Genomic DNA, 27,841 nt, shown 5'->3' on the forward strand with positions numbered 1-27,841 from the left:
AAATGGAGAGAGAAACTCTCCCATTTTCGGACTAGAGGCCTCTTATAGATGGCTGGCCAGACCACCTTCAGGGGCCAAAAGGAGAGCTCCCGCGGCAGCACCATGTTCACGGCCGAACATAAGGTTCAATGGCCGAACCTGGCTTTCCTTCCAAAACATTTTTCTTTCTTTTAAAAAAATTCTTCCACACAAAAACCAACAGTAAAAATATAAAATTCATTTTGTGAAAAACTTATTTTACCCTTCTAAGAGGTTCTAACATCCAAGATTCCGGATTCCAACGGGGATTCCGTCGGAAGGTTGGAATCCCAATGCCAGAGTGTAGCAGGGTATTACACTTGTGATATTGTACCCATGCAGGTTGGACATAGTTTGTTAGGTAGACCATAGCAATTTGATAGACGTGTTATTCATGATGGGTACAGCAATAGGTTTTCTTTTACGTTCCTTGGTGTAAAACATATACTTGTCCCATTATCTCCTAAAGATGTATATGTAGATCAAGTGAAATTACAATAATCTGCTAAATTGGGTAAGGGAGGTGAGACAAGTAAAAAAGAATGAGGAAAAAGAGGCCATTAGTAAAAAGAAAGTTTCGAATAGCCCAAAGGAGAGTGACTGCACACAAGAAATGATAAAAATGAGAGACGTGCAGGAGAAAAAATGTTAGTGAGTGTGGAGGTAAAAGGAGAGTTGAGTGAGAAAAGTGAAAAATTCAGCAAGTCTTCCTTTTATTGTAAAGACAGAGAGTTGAAGAGAGCTTTGATTCTATTGCGTTTTAGTTCCAATTTTATGATTGAGACTAATCCTACTGATAAATTGCCTAGTTCTTTTTTCAAGTTGTTGCAAGATTTTGCGAATGTATTTTCTGAAGAGGTGCCATCTGGTTTGCCGCTCATTAAGGGAATAGAACATCAAATCGATTTTGTCCCTGAAGCTTAGATTTCAAACCGTCCAGCTTATCGGAGTAATCCTGAGGAGACGAAGGAATTGCAAAAGCAAGTTGATGGGTTGCTAGCTAAGGGACATATCAAGGAGAGCCTCAGTCTATGTGCAGTACCTATTTTGTTGGTTCCAAAGAAAGATGGAACAATGTGCATGTGTGTTGATTGCCGTGTGATCAACAAAATCACTGTAAAGTATCGCCATCCTATTCCTAGATTAGATGATATGCTTGAAGAATTATGTGGTGCTGTTTTTTTAACAAAATTGATTTAAAAAGCGGTTATTATCAAATTAGGATGAAGCTAGGTGATGAGTAGAAAACTGCCTTTAAGACTAAATATGGTTTATATGAATGGTTAGTGATGTCTTTTGGCTTAACTAATGTACCTAGCACATTTATGAGATTAATGAACTATGTTTTGCGTGATTACCTAGGTAAGTTTATGGTTGTGTATTTTGATAATATATTGATTTATAGCCGAAACTTGGATGATCATATTAGGCATGTTGAACTTGTTCTACAGAAGTTGCGTGAATATGAATTGTATGCTAATCTTAAGAAATGTACATTTTGTACTGATAGTGTCATATTCCTAGGATTTGTCGTTAGTTTACGTGGAGTTAAGGTAGATACTGAAAAGGTTAAGGCTATACAAGAATGGCCTACACCTAAGAATACTAATGAGGTGAGATCCTTTCATGGATTAGCAAGCTTCTATAGGAGGTTTGTTAGGGATTTCAGCACTATTGCTGCACCTATAAATGAGATCATTAAAAAGGCTGTTAGGTTTAAATGGGGTAAACAACAGGAACTTGCATTTAACACATTAAAAAAAATTACTACTACTCCTGTTTTAAGGTTACCCGATTTTTCTAAAACCTTTGAAATCGAATGTGATGTTTCTGGGATTGGTATTGGTGCTGTTCTTATGCAGGAATGCTGACCCATAACATATTTCAGTGAGAAGCTAGGTGGCGCATATTTGAATTATTCCACCTATGACAAAGAGTTCTATGCACTGATTAGGGCTCTTGAAGTTTGGGAACACTACTTGCTGCCTAATGAGTTCGTGATTTATACCGACCATCAATCTCTTAAACACTTGAAGGGACAAGGTAAGTTGAACAAGCGGCATAGTAAGTGGGTTGAGTATCTCGAAATCTTTTATTATGAGATTAAATACAAGCAAGGTAAAGAGAATGTGGTTGCTGATGCATTATCTAGACGTTGTGCATTGATGTAACGACCCGATTACAGGACCGCTACGGGCGCTAGGGTTCAGATCAACTTAAGGTCGTCGGAGCCCGTAGCAAACCTACTATAAAACCTGATACACCTGATAAAATTCCATACATGATCATACATTATAACAAAAACTTAAACATTTCATGAACCAAAGCTCGACCTGTGCATGTATCAAACTAAAAACATAAACCCATACTAGAGCCCTCATCAAATGCTCCAGTATGGTAAACATCACATGCCTCAAGCTTAGTTCAAACATAAACTTAGACATAAAACCTTTACATAAGGATCATGAAAACAGGGATTATAAGGTCAAAAACTAGGGCAAAGCACAATTCTAATCCATTAAACAATACATGTCCACAACTATACTATTACATTAGACTATACCAGCAACTATGTTGACTTCCCCGAGCTATCTTTGACCCTACAAATCTGGGGTTAGGGGAAAGGGATAAGCTACAAGAGCCTAATGAGCATAACATAAAAACAGTTAAATAAACATATGCTCAAATGAAATGCGTCACAACACAAACAATTCACATCAAGATGGACTTGTCACCAGTAAACCTCTACATATTCCAATAATGCCAGGCCCTCAACGAGAGCTCCTCAGGACTTCCTCTTAAACATATTATAATATATCCATAATGTCAGGGGCGTAGAATAGGCAGCCCTAGTCTTTCCCTTACATAGTGCTAGGGGCGTAGAATGGGCAACCATGGTCTTTCCATATCCATCATAACATATTATACTCGAGGGCTGGTGGGTCATCCAACATCCATTCACAACAACAGTAAATTATGCAATGCATCATATTCTTGATTTCTAATGCAAACAACCTAATACATATACATGGCATTCGTGATGCATGAGTATGCTTAAAAAAATTTGAATTTTTTAAAGTAATAGATCAGTTCAGTTCTACTCACCTCTGGCTGACGCTCGCCTAACATTGACGCAGTTATTTCACTACAAGCCTCTACGGTCTCCCAGGTCTGATCCTACACAGATGGACTCAAATGAGGGACCAAACATAACTATTACTAGACTCTAAATAACACCCCCAAAAACTCCCAAAAACATACCAAAGCATGTATATAAAATAAGCAGAAGAAGGCTGGGCATGGGACTTTCGGCGGCCGAAGGTCCCTCACAGATTCGAAAGTCAGGGACTTTCGGGGGCAGGTTCGGCGGTCTAAACTCCACACAGATCCGAAAGTTGAAACCTTCGGAGGCGGGTTAGACGGCCAAAAGGCTGCCTCCACAAGCAGGTTCGGTGGCCGAACCTTGAAACCTTCGGAGGTGGGTTAGGCGGCCAAAAGGCTGCCTCCACAAGCAGGTTCGGCGGCCGAACCTGGGTTCTCTAGCAAGGTAGAACCCGATTCTGCCCTATGTACACAACCACCAAACACTCCGATCCTCACACCCAACAACTCATAAACATCCATACTTTCTCAAAATGTATAAGGGACATAAAAAACTAACCTAATCTCTATCAAGCAACAACACAAGAGAAAATATTCATTAACAACCTAACTCAAACCCTAAAACTTTAGATCTAACGTTTTCATGCATTAACAACTCTTAACCTCCTCTTAAAACTTATTTAAAACATAGAAAAAGCAAAGATCTAAACTTACCTCTTGGATTCGCAAAGGTGACAGCAACCCAACTTGGAGATGAGGTAAAACGGTTTTCGGAGGTCTCCAAGATTTAAAAACTTAGATTCAAGCTCAAAACTTCAAAAATGAGGGGAAACTCATGAATTTTCTAAGAGATTTGAATGAAAAATAACAGGAGAAAACAAGGGAGGGCTAGGACTCACCTCTACCCAAAAATGGAGAGAACGCTCTCTCATTTTCGGGCTGAATGTCTCTTATAGGTAGCTGAAGAAACCACCTTCGGCGGCCAAACAGGAACCACCTTTGGCGGCCTGGAGGAACCTCCTTCGGCTGCCGAACCTGGGATTTTCCTTCAAAACTCTTTTCTTTCTTCTTTTAATACAAAACCCAAAAATTTTCAAATTCATTTTATAAAAACCTTATTTTACCCTTCTAGAGGGATTCCAGTTTCGAGATACCGGTCTCCAACGGAGATTCCTTCAGAAGATTGGAATCCCAACACCAGAACTTAGCCGGGTATTACAATTGACTTCCATACTTAGTTCTAAGTTGTTAGGATTTGAGCATTTGAAAGATATGTATGAGAATGATACTGATATTTTTTTATGTATTTAAGGCATGTGAACATGGGGCGTTTATCAAGTTTTATTTGCATGATGGATTTCTTTTTAGAGGGAAACAAATATGCATATCCAATTGTTCAGTGCGTGAGTTGCTTGTTAGAGAATCGCATTCAGGAGGTTAATGGGATATTTTGGTGTGCAAAAGACTTTAGACATGTTGAATGAACACTTTTATTGGTCTAATATGCAAAAATATGTAGATAAAGTTTGTGCTCAATGCTTTGCATGTAAACAGATTAAATCTAAGTCCTTGCCACATGGTTGTATACTCCTTTGCCTGTAACTACTGAACCTTGGACTGATATATCTATGGATTTTGTAATAGGTTTACCTAGAAAAAAAAGAGGTAGAGATTCAGTGTTTATTATTGTATATCGTTTTAGTAAGATGACACATTTTATTCCATGTCATAAAACTGATGATGTAACGAATATAGCTGATTTGTTTTTCAGGGAAGTAGTCTGTTTGCATGGTATACCTAGGACTATTGTTTTTAATAGAGATTCTAAATTTCTTAGTAATTTCTGGCGTGTTTTGTGGGAGAAATTGGGTACTAAACTTTTATTTTCTATTACTTGTCATCCACAAACAGATGGCTAAATTAAAGTTATTAATAGGACTTTAGGAACTATGCTTCATACTATTGTGGGTAGGAACTTGATAACTTGGGAAGAATGTTTGCCATATGTTGAATTTGCTTATAATCGCATTGTCCATTCTTCTACTAGTTATTCACCTTTTGAGATTGTGTATAGTTTTAATCCATTAACTGTATTAGATTTAATGCCTTTACCTTTGAACGAGTTGTCTAATTTAGATAGAAAATCGAAGGCTGAAATGGTTAAATCAATACACATAAAAGCGCATGAGCATATTGAGAAGCGTAATAGGATGTATGAGAAACAGGCCAATAAGGGTCGCAAGAAAGTTGTATCCAGACCAAGTGATTGGGTTTGGATCCATATGCAAAAGGAAAGGTTTATGAATCAAAGGAAATCAAAACTCGATGCACGAGGGGATGGACCATATCAAGTGCTGGAATGAATTAATGACAACGCATACATAATTGATCTACCCGATGAGTTTGGTGTAGGTGCTACCTTTAATGTTTCTGATTTGTCTCCTTTTGATTTTAGTACAAATTCGAGGAAGAATCCTTTTCAAGAGGGAGGGGATGATGTAATCACAACCAACAAAACTAAAAATGATGAGCTAGCATTGCCTCAAGAACCAATTACAAGGTTGAGATCCAAGAGGTTGAAGGAAGCACTTCAAGGATTCATGAAGGGATATGTTGAAGCTTTGCAAGTTCATTTTGAAGTTGAAGAATAATCTGGTCATTCCAAGTCAATTAGGCCGAATGCGTCCTTATTGACGATTCAAATTTTGTATTTGTATTAATAGATTATCAATTATTCAATACAATTATTTTACGCGATTCTTCTTTGAAAGCTTAAGAGAGATCTTGGTTCTTGATATTGCACCACGAATAAGGTTTGATACTAACTTGTATGATTCTTATTCTTGCTGCTCTTAAAATCAATCAGTTATAAGTGTTCTTAATTGCATGTTAATTAAGGATGCCTTTAATTGGGAAATTATTTTCTGAACTAAGTCCTTTTTACTAGGGTATGTGTCGTTTCAGTCTCTAATAGGCTGGTATTCCGCATCAATAAGCACCTCAAGTTAGCACATCGAGAAACTCCTAAGCAACTCCCGAAAGTGACTTGATTTTCGATTTGCTTATCACACTGTTTGCTTTACTTTTAGATACGCTCGTTTCTTCATTTGAGTTTTCTGTGGTTTAATTATTAGGGGTTGAAAATATTAAAATATTATTACATGTCATTTTTACTTTAACTCTATCTCAACATATTTAACTTTATATGCAATACAAAAAGGACCTCTAAGCACAACATTTGATACTTCATCTGTAGATAAATTGTATGTCAAGTAGCTCAAGATAAGTTAGCACCTCACCTAAATAGGTCAGGGTAAGTTAGCACCTCACTTAAATAGGTCAGGGTAAGTTAGCACCTCCCCTATTGCCACTTACTCTAACCGTGAAAAATGCTTAACTCAAACCTAGTGGTATCACTATTTATAACTATAGGTTTCAGGATGTTATAATTGCATGACATAATGTAAGATAATAAGACCAAACTTACACCATAGGCTCAAATTTTGATAGAGTATTGTATCCAACATTATAAGTTCTCACCATATAGACCATAGACTAATGGGAAAGTTGAAGCAACTAATAAGAATGTAAAGTCAACCTTCAAAAAGATGGTAGAAACTTATTAGCACTAGCCAGAAAGGTTATTATATGCTTCGTAGAGTTATAAGATGATATTTAGAACATTCATGGAGGCAACACCCTCTCCTTACTATACAGAATAAAAGTAGTTTTATCTAATGAAATGGATTTGCAATCCATAAGAGTGGCATTAGAGGCTAAGTTTTTAGAATGTGAGTAGGTAAGGAAGAGGGGAATACATTTTTAAAGAGAATTCAAGCCTTATTTCAAATGCAAGCTTACCAAAAGGAAAATAGTGCATGTTTTCAACAACAAGGTAAATTCAAGACCGATTAAAGAGGGGGACATGGTTTAAAAGTAAGAACGACTTGCTCCTTTTAATCCTTAAGGAAAATTTAAGACGAACTGGGATGGTCCTAATCTAGTGAAGGGGATTCTACTAGCGATGCAATTAGATTGTCAGATCTGGATGACAATGAGCTTCAAAAGCCATTGAACTTAGATAAGCTGGAAAAAAGTACTTTATTTGAGAATACCTATCGGATTGAAAACCTGTAATGGGCAATCCATGCAAAACTTAGATTGAAATAAAAAATATATATAATAAAAGCTAGATGAAAACTCGCAAATGAAGTCTAGACAAAAGATGACAAAGAGAAGATTCGAGTGAAAACTTGAAAGGGTCATTCAATATGTTGGAAATTTGATCTAGCTTGTAAAGTTAGGCTATTTTGTTTAAGTTATAGTCAAAAGAAAATTAAGTCTAACCAAAATTTTTTTAAAAAAAAGTACATTTTATTTGTGCAAATAGAATTTGCTTCTATTTGATTTTTTTCTAAGCAGTTTACTTCATAAAAAAAAGCTACATAAATAGAATAAGGAGATAAAGAGTTTGCTTGTTTGATCATTTTCTTGTGTTGCTTAGATTCATTCCTTGTACACCTTATTAAAGGTGAGATTTGTAGTCTTAAGTTTTTTATAATGAACGATGTGCCTAGCCCAAGTATTATGAATTCTCTATAGAAAACAAGCAATTAGCTTACCAACTCCTAATGTGTCTTCATTTGAAAGGATGTATTAAGGCATGCCATAGGATTGAGTGAATCGACTTGGTATGTGGAAGCATGATTTAATAAGACTAACATTGGCAAACACACAACATGTAAATATGAATAGTGGTATGTGTGAAGTCCCACTAGGCAACTATCTAAAGGATGTCATAATTAAGCTGATTAATGAACCAAGCTAGCTGATCAAACCAAATTTAGTCCCATTTTTCATGTTGTTTATTTATGTTAATTTACACATTTTCTACCTAATTTTATGGTTTTGATCTTATTTTGCAGAAAATGGTAAAAGGGTAATTTGGTAAAAATGGCATTAAAACTGCCCAAAAAAGAGTAAAAGAGAACAAGTCTGGTTTGCCTAAGTTGTTTGCCCAAACCAAGTTGCAGCTGAAATAGGAGAGGGATGAGGAAAGTACAGACTTGCTGTTTGACCAGATTGTTTGTCCAAACAAACTGGGCAAACAAACCCGCAGGACAAAGGCAGTATGCAGACAGCACCAAAGACAGATTGTTTGACTGAGTTGTTTGCCCAAACAACCCGAGAAAACAGAGTCTACGACAGCAGATAGCAGAATCACAGGAAATTCAAATTTTAAATCTTCAAGAAGCCTTTTTCTCCCCAAACACGTGAAGACAGCTCAGCAAACCTTCAAGACGCCTCAGCACTCAATCCTATATATCTAGGAAGCTAAATCTCAAGAAGATATACTTGTCTTCCAAAAATTCAAATCCAAATAGGAAAAAGAACTCCATCTCTATAAGAAAACAAATGGTAACCTATTCAGCTATAAAAGGACAGCAAACCAGCAAGAAAATCAATCTCCATCTTCGAAAATCACACCAGTAACCAGCGCACCAGCCGACGGCCCTTCTCCTTCCTCTTTCTTGTTTTCTTTCTTTATTTTCTTGTTAGTTTCAGCCATGAGTGGCTGAAACCCTTTTTCTAGTTGAAGATTAGGTGAAACTTCAAGTTATTTATGGATTGTGAGATCTGAACCTATTATGTTCTTCTTTTATTTATCAATATTTATGCAATTTCATGCTTAATTTCATTGTTGCTTTGTTATTTAGATCAATAGGGCCCATTGATTCTTGATTACAAAGTAATAATTTGTTAGTTTGAATAGTTTGAAGTCCGTAATTGCTTGAATTATTCAAACATAAGTAACTCTTGGTGTAAAAACTAAGGAGATTGCATAATCTAGCAAGATCACCATACGTTTGGGTAGCTAGAATTAGGTCTCTTTATTTCTTAATGCAATTGACAGTTGTATGATGCTAAAAGCCCCAAGGACGTTCCTTGGCAACTTATTGATTAGTGATTAATTAGAGAACATTTCATAATTAATCTATGCTTAAGGAGGGATATGGTGGTGAGAAGCGTCTTCCACCTCCATAATTAATTTATTGAGTCAAATAAAAGAATATAAGTGTCAATGATCAATCCCAACAACTGAAATGGATCCAATTCTTCAACTAGGCTTTTCACATTATTGAATTTCCTTTACTTTATTATTTGCTTTGCTTTGCTATTTTTAATTCTAGTTTAGTTGATCAATCTCAAAACCCCCCCTTTTATTTTATTTTCAATTTATTTACTTGGTTTTAATACGAAAAATAGGTAAATATCAATTCCTTGTGGATTCGATCATTTTACTACTATCTAGAGTTGTAAAATTGTGGATAACTAAAAAGGTTATTTTTGACCGGTTTCGACAACCGCACAGTCACTGGCCATATGATTGATTTAGTAGGTTTGAGAAGTTGAGCCATGAAGGAGACTTGGTAGGGTAACTAGGAATTGAAATTTCTATTATAGCCAAATCTAAAAGGAAAAAAAAAAAGAAGAAGAAAGGAAAATGAAAAGAAAATGAAATTAAGTAGCTCACTAAGTTGAAAAACTATAAACGGCGGCTTAGGAAAAATTTAGAGCGAGAAGGAAAAAGATAAAAAAAGGAGGAAAAGTATAGCTCACTAAGTTAAAAACTTATAAAGGTGGCTTTTACATATATTAGAGCATAATAATAAAAAAGATTGACCTGCAAGAGAATGAGACTGCCAGCAAAGTGTTGGGTAGCTCTAGAGTTCATTTTATCCAAACTAATTAGAGTTTCAACAAGGATGATGGAAACTAGTGAACCCCATATTACATCTCCATGAGGATGTGAAGTATTTGGAAATATCCATGAAGAGCTTCGTGGGATAAATTGTAGAAAGTTATTGTATAAACCAGCATGCCATTAGACATGCAAGTGACTGAGTATCAATAGTAAACATATTAAAGATAGAAAATCATTAGTGTGGTTGAGTGTCTTCACTTCTGCACTTAAGATTCCTAAAGGAAATTGTAATGTCTTGTGCAATGTCAAATTCAGATTAAGAAGTATGATAAAGTCATGGGAAGAAGGTCTCTTATCCAGTATAATGTTGTAATCTTCTTAAGTGTGGTAAATATCAAAGTTCTAAAAGCGAAACACATGTACAGAGGGGTTCCAGAATTGGACTATAGCCATGATAATGGAAACAATAAGAGATATTTATAAGGAAGAAAAGAGCAAAAGATAAGGCTTTCAACTATGGAGGGGTAGCGACACAAAGAAAAAAGAATAGAAAAAATGTTATCAAGTCAAACCCTAATTGGCCAAAGTCTAAGAAATCCTTTTGAAATGGGCTTTGGCCAGTAAATTACAGATATACAAAATAAAAGATAGGAGGCTTCTTATCTGAATTTAGAGTCTGCATTTGAGCATTTTGTTTCAATTTATTATGTGTCACCATGTTGTAAATTTCTTTTTGATTCTTTTATTGTAAAATTACCTTTTGATCCTTATTTTGAAAATTTTTAAAATTAAGGTTATTGAATTATTTTCAGGTTATCTCGAAATATATCCCCAGTAGAATCAAATCGATGAACTTCGATCCTTTGAAAATTTCTCCTTTCAAACATCAGAGTTTTTATAACAATTGAAAAATTATAGTCCTAAAAACTAAAAATTTCATAAATTCACAAAATTTCAAAAGGTTTTGGAAATCCCAAAAGTTTTGTAGAAACAATCAAAACCTCCAATAAAATTTCAAAATCCCAATTATAGTTTTTTTTTTCCATCTCTCAGAAGGATTATTGTTCTTTCAAAAGGAGTAAAAATTTATTTGAAAATCCAATTTTTTTCTTGATCGATCAAAAGGATTATTGATCCCTCAAAATTATTGAAATTCTTATTTTGTGGTAAGTTCATAAGCATTACTTTTGGTGCACTATATTTTATATCAAGCATTGTGTATATGCATCAAAATAACTCCTAATTTGTGTAAGGCATCCATATACGCATATTATAAAATTTTAGTTATAAACATAAGGCTTCAATGCAACAAACAAGATTACGATAAGTAACCTAGCATTATCAAACTACGTAAAGGTTGAATTCTACCTCAACAAGAAATATGCAAGATGTTTAAGTTTTTTTAAAATTTGGATCCTTAAAAATAAATTATCTCATATCATTGTATTTTATCAAACTATAAGAGGATTTTTAAAAAAAAAAAAGAAATATGTAAGAAGTCTAAAAAATTTCTGGATCCAAAGCCTCAAAATATAAAAATCACATAATTGCATAACGTCTTGACCTAACTCGTGATATTGGGCGTAAACCTAAAATATGCATTAAATCTTGACCTAACATAGTTAATGGAGCACATCATCGAAGTTGATATGCTCAAATCTCATTCCATCAGTGCACTTTGACAAGTTCTGGAAGAACTACAGCCTTTGCACACTTAAGGCTCAAGCATGATTGTGAAAATCCGATCAGATTAATTGGTCAGATCAATTTAATTGAAAATTAGAATCTGGTTGGTTTGATTTCATTTTAAGACTCCATTTATATAAAATAATTTGTATTTAGAAAATATTTTCTATAAAAAATATTTTTCGTAAAAAATATTTTTTAATAAGATAATTTATTTTTTTAATGTTTAAATTTAATTTAAAAAATATTAATAAATTTATTTATAAAGGTATTAATAAAATATTAAAATATAAAAATGACTCTCTTGTTTAAAAAAAGTTAAGTCATTTTGTTTAAAATAAATTATTTTTTATTAAAAAATATTTTTTTATTAATTAATTTTTAAATATTTCAAATATCAGAAAACATAAAAAAAAATTTTTTTTTTTAAAAATATCTTCCGTAAAATAAGCGAAACCTAAAATCTATATTTCGAACAAATAGAAAGCGTGATCGGCCTAATAAAAAAGCTGTAGCAATGGAGTAAGTGCCATTGAGTTTTAAACCTGGCACCTGTAAGTAAGTTCATGAGTTACATTCCACGCAACATAAAATTTATATAAATATTTTATAAAATAATATAATTTACTAAATTAAATTATATTAATATAAATAATTAATAATTATAACTTATAAAGTAAATAAATTATTTTTAACTTTGCACACTTGCAACTTAAATAATTAATACCATAAATAATTTAGTTTATTAGTATGTTAAATTTGATTATTAAATTATTTTCTATTTCATTACCTTCTATATAATATAAATATAAAAAAATTAATTTATATATACATATTAAAACGTAAACATATTTTAATAATTATTTGTAAATATATAAAATTATTAATTACAATATTATTGATAATTTTATGATATTTATTTAATAATATAAAAACCAAAACTTAGTTTAAACTCGATTGAATTTTAAACTCTTAATTATCTACTTTGATTGATCAAATGATCTACTCGAATTTTAAATCAATGTGACGTGCATATCTATGCTCATGCTTGAAGCCCCTTAAAGAACATCAAGAGAATAAGATATTCTAAACCTTCAATAGGATAGATAATAACTATGATGCACTTTGTCTTTAAAATTCATATGGAACTTGAATAATTGAATTGATGCTACGTAGGAATCATTTAAAATAAGTCGTGAGCTATTAACATAAAACAAAAGCCACGTGACATGTACCTTACAAATAAAAAATATGGACTAGCGTGAGGAAAAAAAAGATCTGAACACATTAATATCCAGGCCATCACCAGAAGACTCGTTCTTCCCACAATAAAATGAGTCTCGGCATGAAGTTACCGTTATCACACTCATTACGCTTGTGATCGTAGGATTTCCACCTGTTGGTTGGCAATGTTCCATATCAAGCAGATGGCCACATTACCGCCGGATTATCAGAAACATACTGCATTCATCTTCACCTTCTTACAGTATAAAAGGAAAAGAATTACAGAAGTAAAAGTGCACTATTCTCAAACACTATGTAACGACCCCAAAATGGACCGTCACCGGCGCTAGGATTCAGGTTGGCTTAAGGCCGCCAGAACCCGTAGCAAGCCTGCTATACTCTCTGTGTACCTGTAAATCTCATACATGATCATACATTTTCTGTGAAAATAAAAAATTTTCTCTGAACCAAGGCTTAACCTGTGCATGCACTATCTCTGTACTCTGTACCCCTGACTAGAGCTTGCTCTAGATGGGTTAATTCATACCTGTTAAGCTTGGTTTTTCACATACTCTGTAAAACAGTTATATAAACAGACCATGTGTACAAAAGATTTACAACACAAAATAACTAAGTCAAGCGCAATTTTAACGATATACACAACTAGTACATCTCTTTAATATTACATGTCCACTCTAAGCTATTACAAATCTCTTTACTCTTTCTGTATTCTGCTGGACTTCCCCTGTTCACTGTACACTGAACCTGCAAGACTGGGGTTAAGGGAGTGGGATGAGCTCTATAGCCCAGTGAGTAGAACAGTAAAACAAGTCATTAAAACATAATCTTATGGAATGCATCATATCACAGACAAACCACATCAAGGGTAAACCTGTCACCACATAGTCCCGGTAGCTTTACCGTGCCAAGGCGTAGAATCGAGCACCTGGTCTTCCTGTCATATATGTATATGTGTATATAACACCTGTGTACTTACCATTGCCAGGGCGTAGTCAAAGGCTCCTGGACTTCTCTCAGAGACTATTGGATCATTCAGCATTCACCCACAGCAACAAATAACTATGCAATGCAACATATTCGTGGATTCTAATGCATACAACCTACTGCATACTCATGATGTATGACTTATGCTAAAAGCATTTCATTCTCAATTAAAAGAATTAAGTTTAGTTCCACTCACCTCTGGCTATCTGGACTGACTCTACAGGCTCTGTACACTCTGGAGCAGTACTCACTGCTGCTCTCTCTGGTTCCTCTGGTCTGTACCTATACAGATGGACTCAAATGAGGGACCAAACTAGCTTATGAACAACTCTATTAACCTTCCCAAGACTCCCCTTAAACTCACTCCAACATCCATGCAAAGCATGCAAAGGAAGGCTGGACAGGACACTTTCGGAGGCAGGTTCGGCGGCCGAAAGTCCTCTCCAAAGCCGAAACTCAAGCACCTTCGGCGGCCGAATCTCTACTTTCGGCAGCCGAACCCTTTCGAGGGCAAGTTTTGGGGGTTGAAAGGCACTTCAGAGACGAAAGTCTCTAATCTTCGGCGGCACCTTCGGCGGCCGAACCATTCTTCGGCGGCCGAAGCTGGGTTCATCAACAAGGCAGAACCTTGCTCTGCCTCTCGCCAAAATGCACCAATCTTTCTCCAACTCAAACACCTCAACTTCTCAACATGCATATACCCAAGTATATGCTCAAAGGGGTCAGAAACTACCTTAAAACCCCAACAACACAAAACATATAACACATATACAAGCTTTTCTCACAAAAATATCAAAAACCTCTCTTTTATCCTAATCATGTAACTCTCCCCCAAAACCTCAAAAATCTTCCATAAATCATGAAAACAAGCTCAGGATCTTCACTTACCTCTTGAAACAAAGAAGATGAACGATCCTAACGTGGAGTTTTGGAGCAACTCTCCTTCAAACTCTCAAAACTTCAAAATCTCAAGTGTTTAGTTCAAAACCTTCAAAAGAACATAAAAATCAATCAAACCTTTGCATGATTTGATGAAAACATGAAGAAAATTGAAGAAGGATAGGGTCTCACCTCAGAAAGTGAAAGAAAACGGCAATACTCATCCTTTCAACCGACTGAGGGCCTTTTATAGGTGGCTGGCCAGATCAGCTTCGGCAGTCACACGTGAAACCGAAAGCCATGCATGTTCGGCGACCGAATGTCACCTTCGGTGGCCAAACCTGGCTTTTCTGCCTTGGTTCTTTTCTTTCAAACACTTAGTTCCATTTAACTTTAAAACTATGAATATAACAAAACCTTTTAGAAAAACATAAATCTTACCCTCTAGAGACTTTCGACATCCCGGATTCCACCGGACGACAGGAATTCCGATGCAGGACTCTAGCCGGGTATTACACACTAAAAGCTCCAAGCAATTTATTGCACTTTCTCTACTTGTCTAGACACTGACTTAAGTGTCAGTGTGACTGTCGTAGGCACCCATCATCACCTCACGTTATCTCCCTTGCAGGTTTTTGCTAATCACAGCTCAATTTCATTCCAGCCACGTTAATATTCTAGCCACATTAATATTTTGGCCACGTTAATAATCTAATCTCAGCAATATCATTTGGTTTCATTGCTCGGAAACACCATTGAACTCTATCTGTTCATTGGGATTCAAGCCGGTCTCTCCTCTCTTTTCTTTGATATCTCAAAATGGTCGGAATCATACATATCATTACAGGAGGACCTGATAAGGGAAAAGGAAAAAATAAGCGTGTGGTGGAGGATGTTTTATTTGTCCGCTAAGAACCATGGACCAAACAAGAAGTAAGGTTCGGTCCCACCGATAATACGGTGGGATTCTTTTAAAACGGCCCCCTGGTTGTTAAGATTCTCCTAAGTCGGTGCACGGTAAGGCGGATACTTGTGGATACAGGTAGTTCTATTAACCTTCTCATCTTAAATGTTTTTAACAAGTTAGGTTTAGATAAAAACAGTCTTGCCAGCGTTTTCTATAATTTAGTAGAATTAGGAGATAAGATCATGACAGTATTGGACACCATCAACCTTCCGTTGGCTGAGTTTGCGATGGTAGATATCCATTTGCACACAATGTGATACTCGTCGTCCAATCCTAAACTACTATGGTATTATTATTAATATTGGTGCTATGTGTCTTAAGTTTCTGGCTCTAGGGGACATAACAGTGGTCCGAGGCCATTCAAGATTAGCCAAAGAAGATTATGGACACCTAGCAGAAAGTCTCAGAAAAGCAACAATGCTTATTGACTTGTTGGAGAAGCCAGAGTTTCACGTAAAACCATAATCAGCAGACCCAGTGGAGAGATCCAAAAAGGAAAAGAGCGCAAGATATGATTCGACACAGTACTGGTCGGCAAAATAAGGACTCGTCTGGTAGAGTTGTTAAAAATAATATTAGTACTATGTTAGTTTAATATAAATAATATTAGTACTATGTTATAAATATTTAATTATTTCGTTCAATTTTAAATTTTATTATAAGAACCAAGAACGGTACCGAAATTAGAATAAAAAAAGAATCAATACTAGAATCAAATAGGAACTAAAAACACATAGAACCGTACCAGACTCGTACCAAAATTTGATTATAATTCTAGTTTCAAAAAATTCAAGAAACCTACTTTCAATTCTAGTTACAAAAAATACAAGGAACTAACTTTGAGTTTTAATTCCGTCCTTGTAAAAAACAATTTCGGAATTGAAATCGCACACTCCTAATACACACAGCACCAACCTCTCATGCTCCAAACCATGAAAAGCATATTTAAACGTTAGATGAGAAATGTGGACTACCCTTTTGTGGTGAATCCATGTTGAAGTAGTAATTTAAGGAACGAGAAAGTTACAGTTATCTTCTGTTAGTACTTTTGAAATTGATCCATGGGCAACAATTTGATTGATAGTTTGAGATAATGAAAGCAAAGTGAAAGATTTGGGAATTAGGAATTGTTAGGGATGTAAACGGGTAGGGTACCCGCGAAATTGAGGGTACCCAAATCCAAACCCGATTATATATAAAATTTCCGAATCCGTCCCAAATCCGTTTAGTATTTTAATTTTATTATCCGTACCCGTTCCAAATCCGTTTAACAATACCCGCATAATACCCGAATCTGACCAAACTCGATTTTTTTAAATTCAATTCAATGATAAAAAATTTAAAGATTTGGATATTATAACCCAAATAACAAACCTAATTTAAATATACTAAAATAAAATAAAAACCAAAAGCAGAATCCATCCAGTATCAAAGCAGTGAACTGTTACAGGAGAAGAGAAAGCAACGCATAACAGCACATCACCAATACATCAGATTAAATATCACCGACTACCAAGAGTCCTTAAAAAGTCTATTCTGCAAGTAATCAAATAGCAAACCTGAAGAGAGTTCCAGTCAAAGGAGATGTCGCCGATGTCGATTGGGGGAGAGGCAAGGGCAGTCGGAAGAGAGAAGGAGATGTCGCCGATGCAGACCGAGGAGAGGAAAGAGTTGTCTCCGACTAGGAAGTGAGAGATGTCGCCACTGGAGAGAAAAGATTTATCGTCGACTGGGGAGAGAAAGGAGACGTCGCCGATGCCGATTGGGTTGCCGCACTCATCAGTAAAGTGGGGGAGAGAGGCATTAGACCGGAAAGTGGGACTGTGGGAGAAGTCACCGACTGAGAGAGAAGGAGATATCGCTGACTGGAGAGAGAGAAGATTTATCGTCGCTGGGGAGAGAAAGAAGACGTCGCCGGGGAAGGGATGCGGGGGAGAGAGGCACAGACGGAGAGATGAGGAGAGAGGGAAGGGAAGCGGGGGAGAAAGGCGCAGATGGATAAAGCGAAGTAATTTAAGTTTTGTTAGTATAGCTAATGAAAAATGAAATGAGGGATTATAGTTAGTTTTGTTAGTATAGTTAATCGGGTTCGGGTAACGGGTATTCGATCAGCTAATTCCGAACCCTACCCGAATCCGAAATGGATAAAATTTTTCAAATTCAAATTCGCCCAAATTCGTTTTGTAAAAACTCAAATCCGTCCTAATAGAATTTAGGCGGATCGAGTACCCGTAAAAATTCGCCCGCCTGACATCCCTAGAATTGTGTTTTTCACTTATTTACCTTGAATTTGGAGATTTCATTTTAAAGCATAGATAAAGCGACGTAATTTAAGTTTTTTTTCATTGATTAATAGAAAAAGTGAATAAAAATTAATGAATATTCTTTCTAATTAACAGAATAAAAATACAAAATAGTAGAATATTTTAATATATTTCTAAATTATATAAATATTTTAATTAATTAGAATAAATTATAAAATTACTACAGTAATTATCCTTTTTCATTTTTATTTTCAAATAAAATTATATTTTTTATTTTCTAATGTAAAAATAATAAACCTGTTAAAATTAAAAATGTGTTTTATAAATTAAAAATAATAAAAATTATTTAAAACTTAATTATTTATTTTTTTATTTTTTAATCCTCTATTAATAAATTGTGCAGCAAAGCGTGGGTAATATTACAGTACCTAATAAACCCAAAAGGGTGAAGAGCTTGAACATTCTTTTCGAAGAAACTGCGATCACCGTCCCACCTTCTCCTTCGCCTTCCCCCAACGAGCGACGACTCCATCCGCGCCAGGCTCCCCCCGCCCTTTCCTTCTCCTTCATCGAACGACCCACCCGGCAGCCTCCAACCAGTTGCAGCAGCAACCAGCGCTGACGGCTACTGCTCCTCAGCACAACGACGCTACTTCAGTTCGCAGCTCTTCTCTGCCTCATCCCAGCGACGACAGCCACGTCCAGGCCAGGAATGGCGGCTCCTGCTCCTTGCTGGTCCAACCACAGTCGCATGCCACTGGTCCAGCCACAGCCGTGCGCTGCTGTTTGTTCCGCTTGATTCTGTGTTGTCGTTGCTGAGGTGTGATTTCCTTTTAAAACTTTTTTTCCCTTTTTGATTTTATCTGTTGTTTTATCTTTTCAAGATGTTGGTTTGATTAAATTATGTTGATTTTCGATTGTTAAATTTTCCTTTTTTGGATCACTTCCATGTTAGGTTTTGGACATTATTGATTAGTTGACTACGTGATTGAACTAAATCCTTTACTAGATGTTGATTCTTCACGGTACTACTTTTGTTCTTGTTGTTTGGTTCGATTCTATTGCGATTCAGGTCGGGGTGGTAGGAGGAATTGATCCCTTAATCTATATAATCTGTTGCAATCGCGAGTCTATGGTATGCTTGTGGCTGTTGCCATTTTGGGTTTGAGCGGGTTTGGGTAATATGCGGGCATAATAATGGGTTTGGAACGGGTGCGGATAGTGAAACGGGTTTGGGTTTTGGTATGCAGAATCTTGTGGGTACCCTACCTGTACCTGGTACCATCCGGCTCTGGTCCATCACCTTCATCTTCCACCGCCTCCTCTGTTTAATAACCAGCTCCCAGTTGAGGTCTCATTGAGCCGCCGGGTCCCCACGATATTGGTTATTGCAGCAGAGTTGAGGTGGGGATCTGTGTACTTCATTAATTTCCTGCTCCTGTTAGTTGACTTTCTATTTCAAGATGATATTTTGATTAATTTATGTGGGTTATTGGTTGCTGGCAAGTGATTTTGTTACTTTCTTTAAACATAAGGTCGAAGAAGTGATTGTATTACTTTCTGTGAGTTCTAGTTGTTGACGAGTGATTGCTGGCAATTTGTTTTATAAACTAATTTCCAGTTCCCCTTAATTGATTTTCTGCTTCAAAATGGTGTATTGATTAATTTATGTGGTTTCCTACTTGCTGGAAAATGTCTCTGTTTTTATTAATTTTTAGGTACATGTTATTTTCAGTTAGAAGGAGTGAGGTGAAGGTTCAACTTCTTTAGCTGAATAATTTTTGACCTTTGCTTTATTTTATGTTTCAAGATTTATGTTCAGGTTGGTTGTTAATAATTACTGATTCCTCAATTATGCAATTGGATCTCTCAATATATGTTGGTGCATTTTTGCACAACTGAAATTTTATATACACTATTGTCTTCGTCTTTGTTTCAAGTAAAAGCATTGTGGTTTAATCTGCATAGTAGATTAATCTCGCTGTTTTGAAGAGTTTGTTTGTAGTATTCATGGTTGTTTGTGTTTTCTGACTTGCTAATTTTACAGTAGAACTGAGAAATTGTATCTTCATAGTCCACAGAGGTTAGGAACACCCAAAATATGTTATGTTATGCAAAACATATCTGCATATTCATTTGGTTTCCTTGAGATCAGATAAGTTTTGTGAGTTCGGAGTGTTTTTCTTTTAAAAGCGTACTTGTGAGTTTAGCATACACGAAACTAGCAGGTTATTTTGCTGGGTCATGTCCTGCAGTCTTCTTTTGAGTAGGCAATATCTTAGTACGCATAAGCTTAACTCTAAACTTAAATGGGATTGTTGACACAGCATGTATGCAATGAACTTGTGTGGTGTGAAGGTGATGTGTATTCTATTCTTGTTTATCTATGATGGAGATCAGTAAACAAACAGTCCATGTTGCATGCTATGGTTGATAATGTCCTTTTTCTTTTATTATTTTTATTTTTAAACGAGTGTACTAGCATTGATGTCTTTGTTTGCAAGGACCCGAATGTGTTCTGAGTCTAACAGATGTGTCATGTCGCTTCTGTCAATGTCTGCAATTATTGCATTTCTATTCTTTTTAGCTTCCAGTCATTGGATCTCTTTGTTTATATATGACATGGTTGTAGCATCAGCAATAAATTTGCCTTGTTTGTATATGATGTGATTATAGTAAGGGATTTAGAGTTGGTTTTACATGCTTGCAATTCTGATGCTCTTCCATTATATCAGTTCACTCAAGATTAATTTCTCAATACGGTCAACTCGAATCTCTCTCCTTCATGAGATCTACTACAATGGAAAAGGATCAACCAATTACTGTGACAGACACTGTTTATAAGTTGCAACATCACCTTCTTGAGGGCATAAAAAATGAAGATCAACTATTTGCAGCTGGATCTTTGATGTCGCATAGTGACTATGAAGATGTTGTTATTGAGCGGTCAATTGCAAACCTGTGTGGCTATCCGCTTTGCAACAATTCTATGCCATTAGATCGTCCTCATAAAGGTCGATATCGCATTTCGTTGAAGGAGCACAAGGTTTATGATCTACATGAGACATACATGTATTGCTCTTCCAGTTGTGTTGTTAATAGTCGAGCTTTTGCAGGGAGTTTACAAGAAGAGAGATGTTCTGTTCTGAATCCAATGAAACTTAATGATATTCTAAGGATGTTTGATAATTTGAGTTTAGATTATGAATGTTTGGGGGAAAATGGGGACTTGGGGCTGTCTAACTTAAAGATTCAGGAGAAGATGGTAGGCAGTGTGGGGGAGGTCTCTGTGGAAGAGTGGATTGGTCCATCAAATGCAATTGAGGGCTATATTCCACAACGAGATCGTGTTTCCATAAATTCACCATCAAAAGATAATTCCAAAGAAGGTATGTGCTAAATATAGTCAGCTTTTTGTAGAATATTGCTTCTCTTGATATTTTTTTTTCCACCGTATTTTGGATAACTAGGTTTTTGTGTTTTAACTGTTATTTGGATATTCTTGACAAGCTTGCCACAATTGAACTCTGGTTCCAGATTTGTTGCATTGGAACCTAGCAGCTGTTGTAGGAGTAGGAAAAAAAACTCATGGCTGTGTTGAGTTTGTTTCTTCTCAGTTTATTTTCTTTTCTTTATTTTTCCCCTAAGTTCACTTGAGACCTAAAAAGTGAAGAATATGAGAAATGCTGCTGCTTCTTTTCCTTCTTCTTCTTACTCCAACCACCACATTTTAGGAGGTTTTCAATCCGTGAAATGGTTGATTTTACATGTCATATCTCTAGCCTCTTCCTAGTGATGTTGCTTCTTTTCCTCTCATTCTTACCCTTCAGTTTCCTGATGATGATTTTCTAGACGTCATATGGTGTTGGCCTAAGTGAGCTTGAATTTTTGCTGCAGGACCAAAAGCTAAGTGTACCAAACCAGTCAATAAACAAGATTGTTTCTTTAATGACATGGACTTTATGAGCACTATAATCACTGAAGATGAGTACAACATTTCAAAAGCTCCCTCTGGTTCATCAAGCACTGCCTCTGTCATAAATGTACAAGAGCAAGGAGGGAAAGAAATTCGTGAAGGCTTAAAACAGTCATCATCTCCTGGAAAGCATGGCTCCAATAAGACATCAAGAAAGTCACAAGGGGGGAAGAGTAAAAAGGTTGCAAAAGGTGATCTTAGTAGCCAAGACCTGCCCACTTCAAATTATTCTCAGGTCAGTTCAAGTGCAAGTGATGCTGAAGTTGAAGAAAAATCTAAAATTAAGAAAGCCGCTAATTTGAGTGAAGCCATGCTCAAACCCTCTCTTAAAGCTTTTGGTGCAAAGAAATCTAATCGCTCTGTTACTTGGGCTGATGAGAAAATTGATGCTGGAAGTAGAAATCTTTGTGAGGTCAGGGAAATGGAAGATAAAAAGGCAGTTCTTGATACTCCTGACAGTATGGACGGGGGACATGATGGTAACATGTTGCTATTTGAATCAGCAGAAGCGTGTGCTGTAGCATTGAGCCAAGCAGCAGAAGCTGTTGCATCTGGAGATGCTGATCCTAGTGATGCTAGTAGGGACCTTTTAAGTTAATTTTAATTCATTATAATTCCCACTACGGCATTTTGCATACCACTTGCTTGTGTTCTGCTGGTTTTGATAATATGCACTCTAACCCCTCAATTCCATTATGGGTACAGCATATCTGTCCATGAGGTTAATATTGTAAAATTCTAGTCCTTAAAATTTAAAATTTAGCTACACTTTAATCTTTAAACTTTTCAGTGAATATATTTTAGCTTCTGAGTATTAAAAAATTTTGGTTTTTACTGTTGACATATTTTGTGAATTAAGGAGCATATTTCTTAAACTGGAGAATTCCAAATGTATTTTAAAGGAAATTTCTGCTTGGGGTAGTATATTTCTTAATCTGGATGTGGGAAGAAGTTTCTGCCTCGGGAGAGGGGGGAAGATGTGGCTGCAAGTGTTGATAATTAGCCCAAGTAAATTTTTTGTTGGTTCATTAATTTAATAATTTATTATCTGAGACTTCTTCTCTCATGCATCAGTGTCTGAAGCTGGAGTCATCATATTACCACATCCACATGATACAGATAACGTTGAAATGCTTGAACGAGAATCTTCTTCTGTTAAGTGGCCAACAAAAGAGATTCCAGGGGCAGATTTATTTGACTCTGAGGATTCATGGTATGATGCTCCGCCAGAAGGATTTAGTTTGACGGTAAGTTTGTAATTGAGTTTGAAACTAGTGTCACGTGATTTTGTATTCACTACTTTATATTTATACTTATTCTTTTTCCAGTTATCCCCTTTTGCAACAATGTGGATGGCACTCTTTGCATGGGTGACTTCGTCTTCGTTGGCTTATATATATGGGAGAGATGATGAAAGTTCCTATGAAGATTATTTATCTGTTAATGGCAGGGAGTACCCTCGAAAGGTTGTCTTGAGAGATGGCCGTTCTTCTGAAATCAAGCATACCATTGAGGGGTGTCTTGCTCGGAGTTTACCTGGACTTGTAGCAGATCTCAGGTTGCCAATACCAATGTCTAGACTGGAGCAAGGAGTGGTATTAATTCTTGAACTTTTTTTTTGTTCCGTTTTTGGTAACAGTTAAGGGAATGTTAGGACTTGGGATCAGAATTCAGAAAACCTAATTACCCCTGTTATTGACGACTCTAATTAAGAAATGGGGAGAAGAAGTAGATAAGGAAGAGATGATAATCTGCGAAAGAATAGAAGTTTGATATTTCTTGAATGCCATACAAAGTAGCCTCTACTGTTATTTTGTTCAGGTAGTTCCAACTCTTTCCTAACCGACTCGGACATTTCTAACTACTACTAACAGCTCATGACTACTGGTAACAACCTGCTAACAATAACAGCTGCAAAGTGTAGCTACTTTAAGACATCCCTAACTGCTGCTACTGGCTTTTTCATCAATCTAGTCCTTTTGTATGTGACAGGGACTTGCAGTAGTGCCTTTATTAAAAGTAAATTGGGCAGTATAAGTTTTCTTTATGGCCATCAAGGCTCCAGAAACATATTGTCTATTATACTTTGTCATAGAAGATGGTATTTGAATCAGAAATGCAATTTGGTGCAAAATAGAGGAATACTGCATTACTTACCTATGCACTGCAGGTGATTAACAAATGTCCAAGATTTGTCATGATATTGTTGTCTCTCCCTTTCCTTGCATCTAATTTCCATGATAATATTATTATATTTTATTGTTGATATTTAAAATGTTTTGTGGTGTTGATTAACTGTTGTGTTTGCTGTGGCTGGGCTTTTTTCATTAAACTAAATTGTTTCCTTCATTTCTGTTGATTACTTTCTGTTATTGTCAACATCGTCTTGACAGTTTACAAGTTCATTGTCTAAATAAATTCACATTTGAAAAATGTATTGTTAAAACATCATGCATATTTAGTTGTGACAACTGCTGAACTGGGTGATCGTACTGCTTATGTTCCGCCTAATAATTTTTTAGGCCTGATGGGCAAAAGACTATGAAATATGCTTTGTTTCTTCAGTTACAACTGATTTTTTTTTTATTGTAATCGATTTGTTTCATAAGTTCTTAAATTTTCAATGTGGTATGGGTCTAAGGTATATGCTATGTTCATATGACATTTAGGTGAAGTTATGATGTGGTAGAAAATTTAACATGGTCCTTGAATGATGTAGGCTCACTTGAGCCCTAAAAGCTCCAAGTGAAAAGAAGAAGGGGGGTGGGGGTGGGGTGGGGTTGGTGGATGATACTGCAAACCACCTTCATTAGGTGGCTTTTAGGTCTCCAGTAGAACCATTTCTTCCAAGTTAAGAAGTGATCTTCATATTTGCCTTCCATCTTTGTGACATATTTATATAGACATCAGTATATTTGAAATAAATTCAGTGATTCATGAACCTAATTAATAAATTAAAACGTAAGATACAATTGAAAAGCATGAGATATTTTTTCCCCCAGACAATTGGCCCCATTTTGTTATCTACGAAGTTGGGATTTTTTTTTTTTTCATTGTGAACTAGCATGGGAAATTTTTAATGCAGGGGCACTTGTTGGAAACAATGTCCTTTTTTGATGCGGTTCCTGCATTCAGAATGAAACAATGGCAAGTCATAGCTTTTCTCTTTGTTGAGGCTTTATCTGTATGTAGGATCCCAGTTCTCACTTCATACATGACTAATCGGAGGATGATGCTTCACCAGGTGAGGCTCAAGATATTATGTTTGATTTAATCATACTATTTCTTTTATTTATCATTGGATTAATCTGTAATCAGTTCTGTGTATGTGAAAAAGCTTCAGATGCATCTTTGATTGATTTGTGTCTGCACACGCTTGCATTTGTGGGTGATGTGGACCTAAATTCCCCCCCCCCTCCCCCTCGGCACCAGTGGCCAAAGGACATTTTAGGGCTTGTCTTTTGGTTTTCCAGTTGAAATCTTTGAAAAAGGATTAAGGCAGCTGTTCGGTTAAGAAATCTAGAAGGAAAGAAACCCTGTTTGCTAGAAAATTGTTCTCTTTTTCTCAGGGGGAACTTTTCCCTTTTTTTGGAATATTAAAGCAAAAAGTTCAAATCAGCTTGTAAACTTTTTACAAAAGCCAAATAAGCCTAAATCGATCTTTTTGGCTAAGTAGAATCGTGAACTTTATTTACAAGTCAAAATAAGTCATGACCTAATAAAAAATTATTTCTGATAATAATTTTTTTGTAATTTGAAATAGAAAACATTATTTAATATTAAAATACCAAATGATTTAAATATTTAAAATTACTAATAATAATATTTTATTACTAAAAATAATATTATAATATGTTTAGTCAAAATTTATTTGGACTTGAATTCCCCGTTCAAGGTTTGTTTTGGCCAAAAAGATCAAATTGGGTTTATTTGGACATTGATGAAAAACTCAGAGCTGATTTAGACCTTTATTCGAAAAAGATGTATTTATAGAATACCACAAATAAAATTTTTGTTTGAATTGGACTAGTTAGGGGTGTGCATTATTCAGGTATGACCAAATAACTAAACTAAATTGGATCGATGAAATTTGATTATTTTGGTAGAGGTATATTCGGTTTGGTTTGGTTAGGTTATTGATTAATAATCTCTGAAATATTCGATTATCGGTTTGGTTGTCTTTGATTTAATAACCAAAACAACTGAATTTTTATTAAATAGTATATTAAATTACAATTTTATGATAAAATATTGTTTTGAGTAATTATTTTTATAATTTTATTAATTTTCTAATCATTATTTTTCTAAAGTTATATTTATTATTTTTATAAATAAAATTAATAAATTAATCTAAAAGATTATTTTTTTATTTTATTTTGGTTACTGTTGGATTCAGTTTTCTTTCAATTTCGATTAATATTTTAGGTGTCATAAAATTTCGTTAGTTAGAATTTCAGTTTGGTTAGGTTAACTGAATGCTCACCCCCATAACTTGCACGTTTTTGGACTAAATTGGACTTCACCTAATAGTTTAGAGTTCGATTTGGCAAGTCAGAAATCCTTCCATCTCTAGTGATTGTGCTCCATGTCACATTATCTAAATTATGGATTGTTACACTTGTAGGACCTTAGAATTCTTCATTGTGGTGCTTATTTCAAATTCAGTACATGATTTTTTTTTCCATGTGCATCAGTACTTGTACAATCTGAATAACTATAATTTTGTTCTTGTTGCATAAGAGGCACAACTGATAGTCGATGAGTGCATTTGGATATTAAAACTTGATTTCGACTTGTGATACTAAATTTTGACTTGGTGGAAATTCTTGACCCTTTTACTAATGATTTTTCAACTGTATTTATGGTTTTGATGATGGCCAAATAGATCCTTGATGGTTCCCAGATAAGTGCAGAAGAGTATGAGGTTATGAAGGATCTCATGATACCTCTCGGCCGAGACCCTCGAGCTAGGAGTGGAGCATAGTCTGTTAAATATTTTTCAGTCCCATGGAGAACTTTGATCAGATAATGCTATTGCTGTTTTAAACAGTGATTCTCAGGAGGTCTTGGGGAGGAAAGCTTATGCATACACACCGATTTCAATTCTCATAGTGGAAAATGATCTAATCATGGTATTGGCATATCTGGTAGTGAAACTGATATGGGAGCCTCAGCTAGGTCTCATGCCTGCACAGTTAAATTTTGGGATCAAATGAAAAATGCTATGCCAATTCCCTTTATATGCAAAGGAAAGATACCACTTATTTTTGGCTATTTGATTGGTGCTTGTTTATATGTGCGTTTCGGCAAGAATGAAGTTCCTGTAGCAGTATCTCCTATTTCCTATTATTAAGCATGAAAGTTAATTTAAATTTAAGTTTTATGTTTTCACTACTATTATTGATTTTCTTGTAATGTTATTGGCTAGGTACTCTCGGTAATTTTTCTAAAATTGAACCATTAAATCGTAATATCTCTCTCCTTTCAATCTTTCTCTATATATACAAGCATTCATTTTTATTTATAAAATTATGGAAAAATCCCAATAAAGAATATAATCAATAAATAATAATGTAAATGTTATATTAAATAGAAATTGGTTGGTTGGATTTAAAATTAAAATTTAATTAAAATTATGATAAGTTTTAGTTAGTTGGATTGAAAAATTGAAATTTAATTATTTGTGAAAATAAAATAAAATAAAATTAAATTAAATTAATTTAATTCGATTAGTGGTATTTTTTTATAAATAATTTAATTATTTGTGAAAATTAAATTAAATTGAATTAAATTAATTTAATTTAATTCGACTAGTTAAATTTTAATTGAAATATTTTAATTTTAATTTTTTTATATTATTAAAATAATATAATATTATTAATTATTTTATTTTAATATATTTTACTGTATTTTTTTATTAAATTAAATTAAAATAATTAAATTTTTTAAAAATTAAAATCAAACCGTAAAGACCAAATTGAATTTTTCAATTGGTTCGGTTCGGACTGCGCACC

At 35.1% G+C, this 27,841-nt stretch overlaps 1 protein-coding gene across 1 annotated transcript; it reads left to right on the forward strand.

The window, feature by feature from the left end:
- The first annotated feature begins 18,296 nt into the window (after window positions 1-18,296).
- Window positions 18,297-27,216, forward strand: LOC110616678 (putative RNA polymerase II subunit B1 CTD phosphatase RPAP2 homolog). Its single transcript, XM_021759130.2, has 7 exons — window positions 18,297-18,671; window positions 20,587-21,240; window positions 21,749-22,405; window positions 22,902-23,074; window positions 23,156-23,422; window positions 24,913-25,071; window positions 26,713-27,216. Exons 2-7 carry the CDS (start codon window positions 20,637-20,639, stop codon window positions 26,809-26,811), a joined length of 1,959 nt encoding a protein of 652 aa, XP_021614822.1. The 5' UTR covers window positions 18,297-18,671; window positions 20,587-20,636; the 3' UTR covers window positions 26,812-27,216.
- Window positions 27,217-27,841: the final 625 nt, after the last annotated feature.

The sequence above is a fragment of the Manihot esculenta genome, chromosome 6 (assembly GCF_001659605.2).
Source record: "Manihot esculenta cultivar AM560-2 chromosome 6, M.esculenta_v8, whole genome shotgun sequence".
Classification (NCBI taxonomy): domain Eukaryota; kingdom Viridiplantae; phylum Streptophyta; class Magnoliopsida; order Malpighiales; family Euphorbiaceae; genus Manihot; species Manihot esculenta.

What these genes read in the sequence shown, in the direction of transcription:
- LOC110616678 (XM_021759130.2), top strand. Translation starts at nt 20,637, where the DNA reads ATGAGATCTACTACAATGGAAAAGGATCAACCAATTACTGTGACAGAC. An exon ending in CTAGACTGGAGCAAGGAGTG is followed by an intron (nt 23,423 to 24,912) that starts GTATTAATTCTT and finishes TTTTTAATGCAG; the next exon opens with GGGCACTTGTTGGAAACAAT. An exon ending in GGAGGATGATGCTTCACCAG is followed by an intron (nt 25,072 to 26,712) that starts GTGAGGCTCAAG and finishes ATGGCCAAATAG; the next exon opens with ATCCTTGATGGTTCCCAGAT.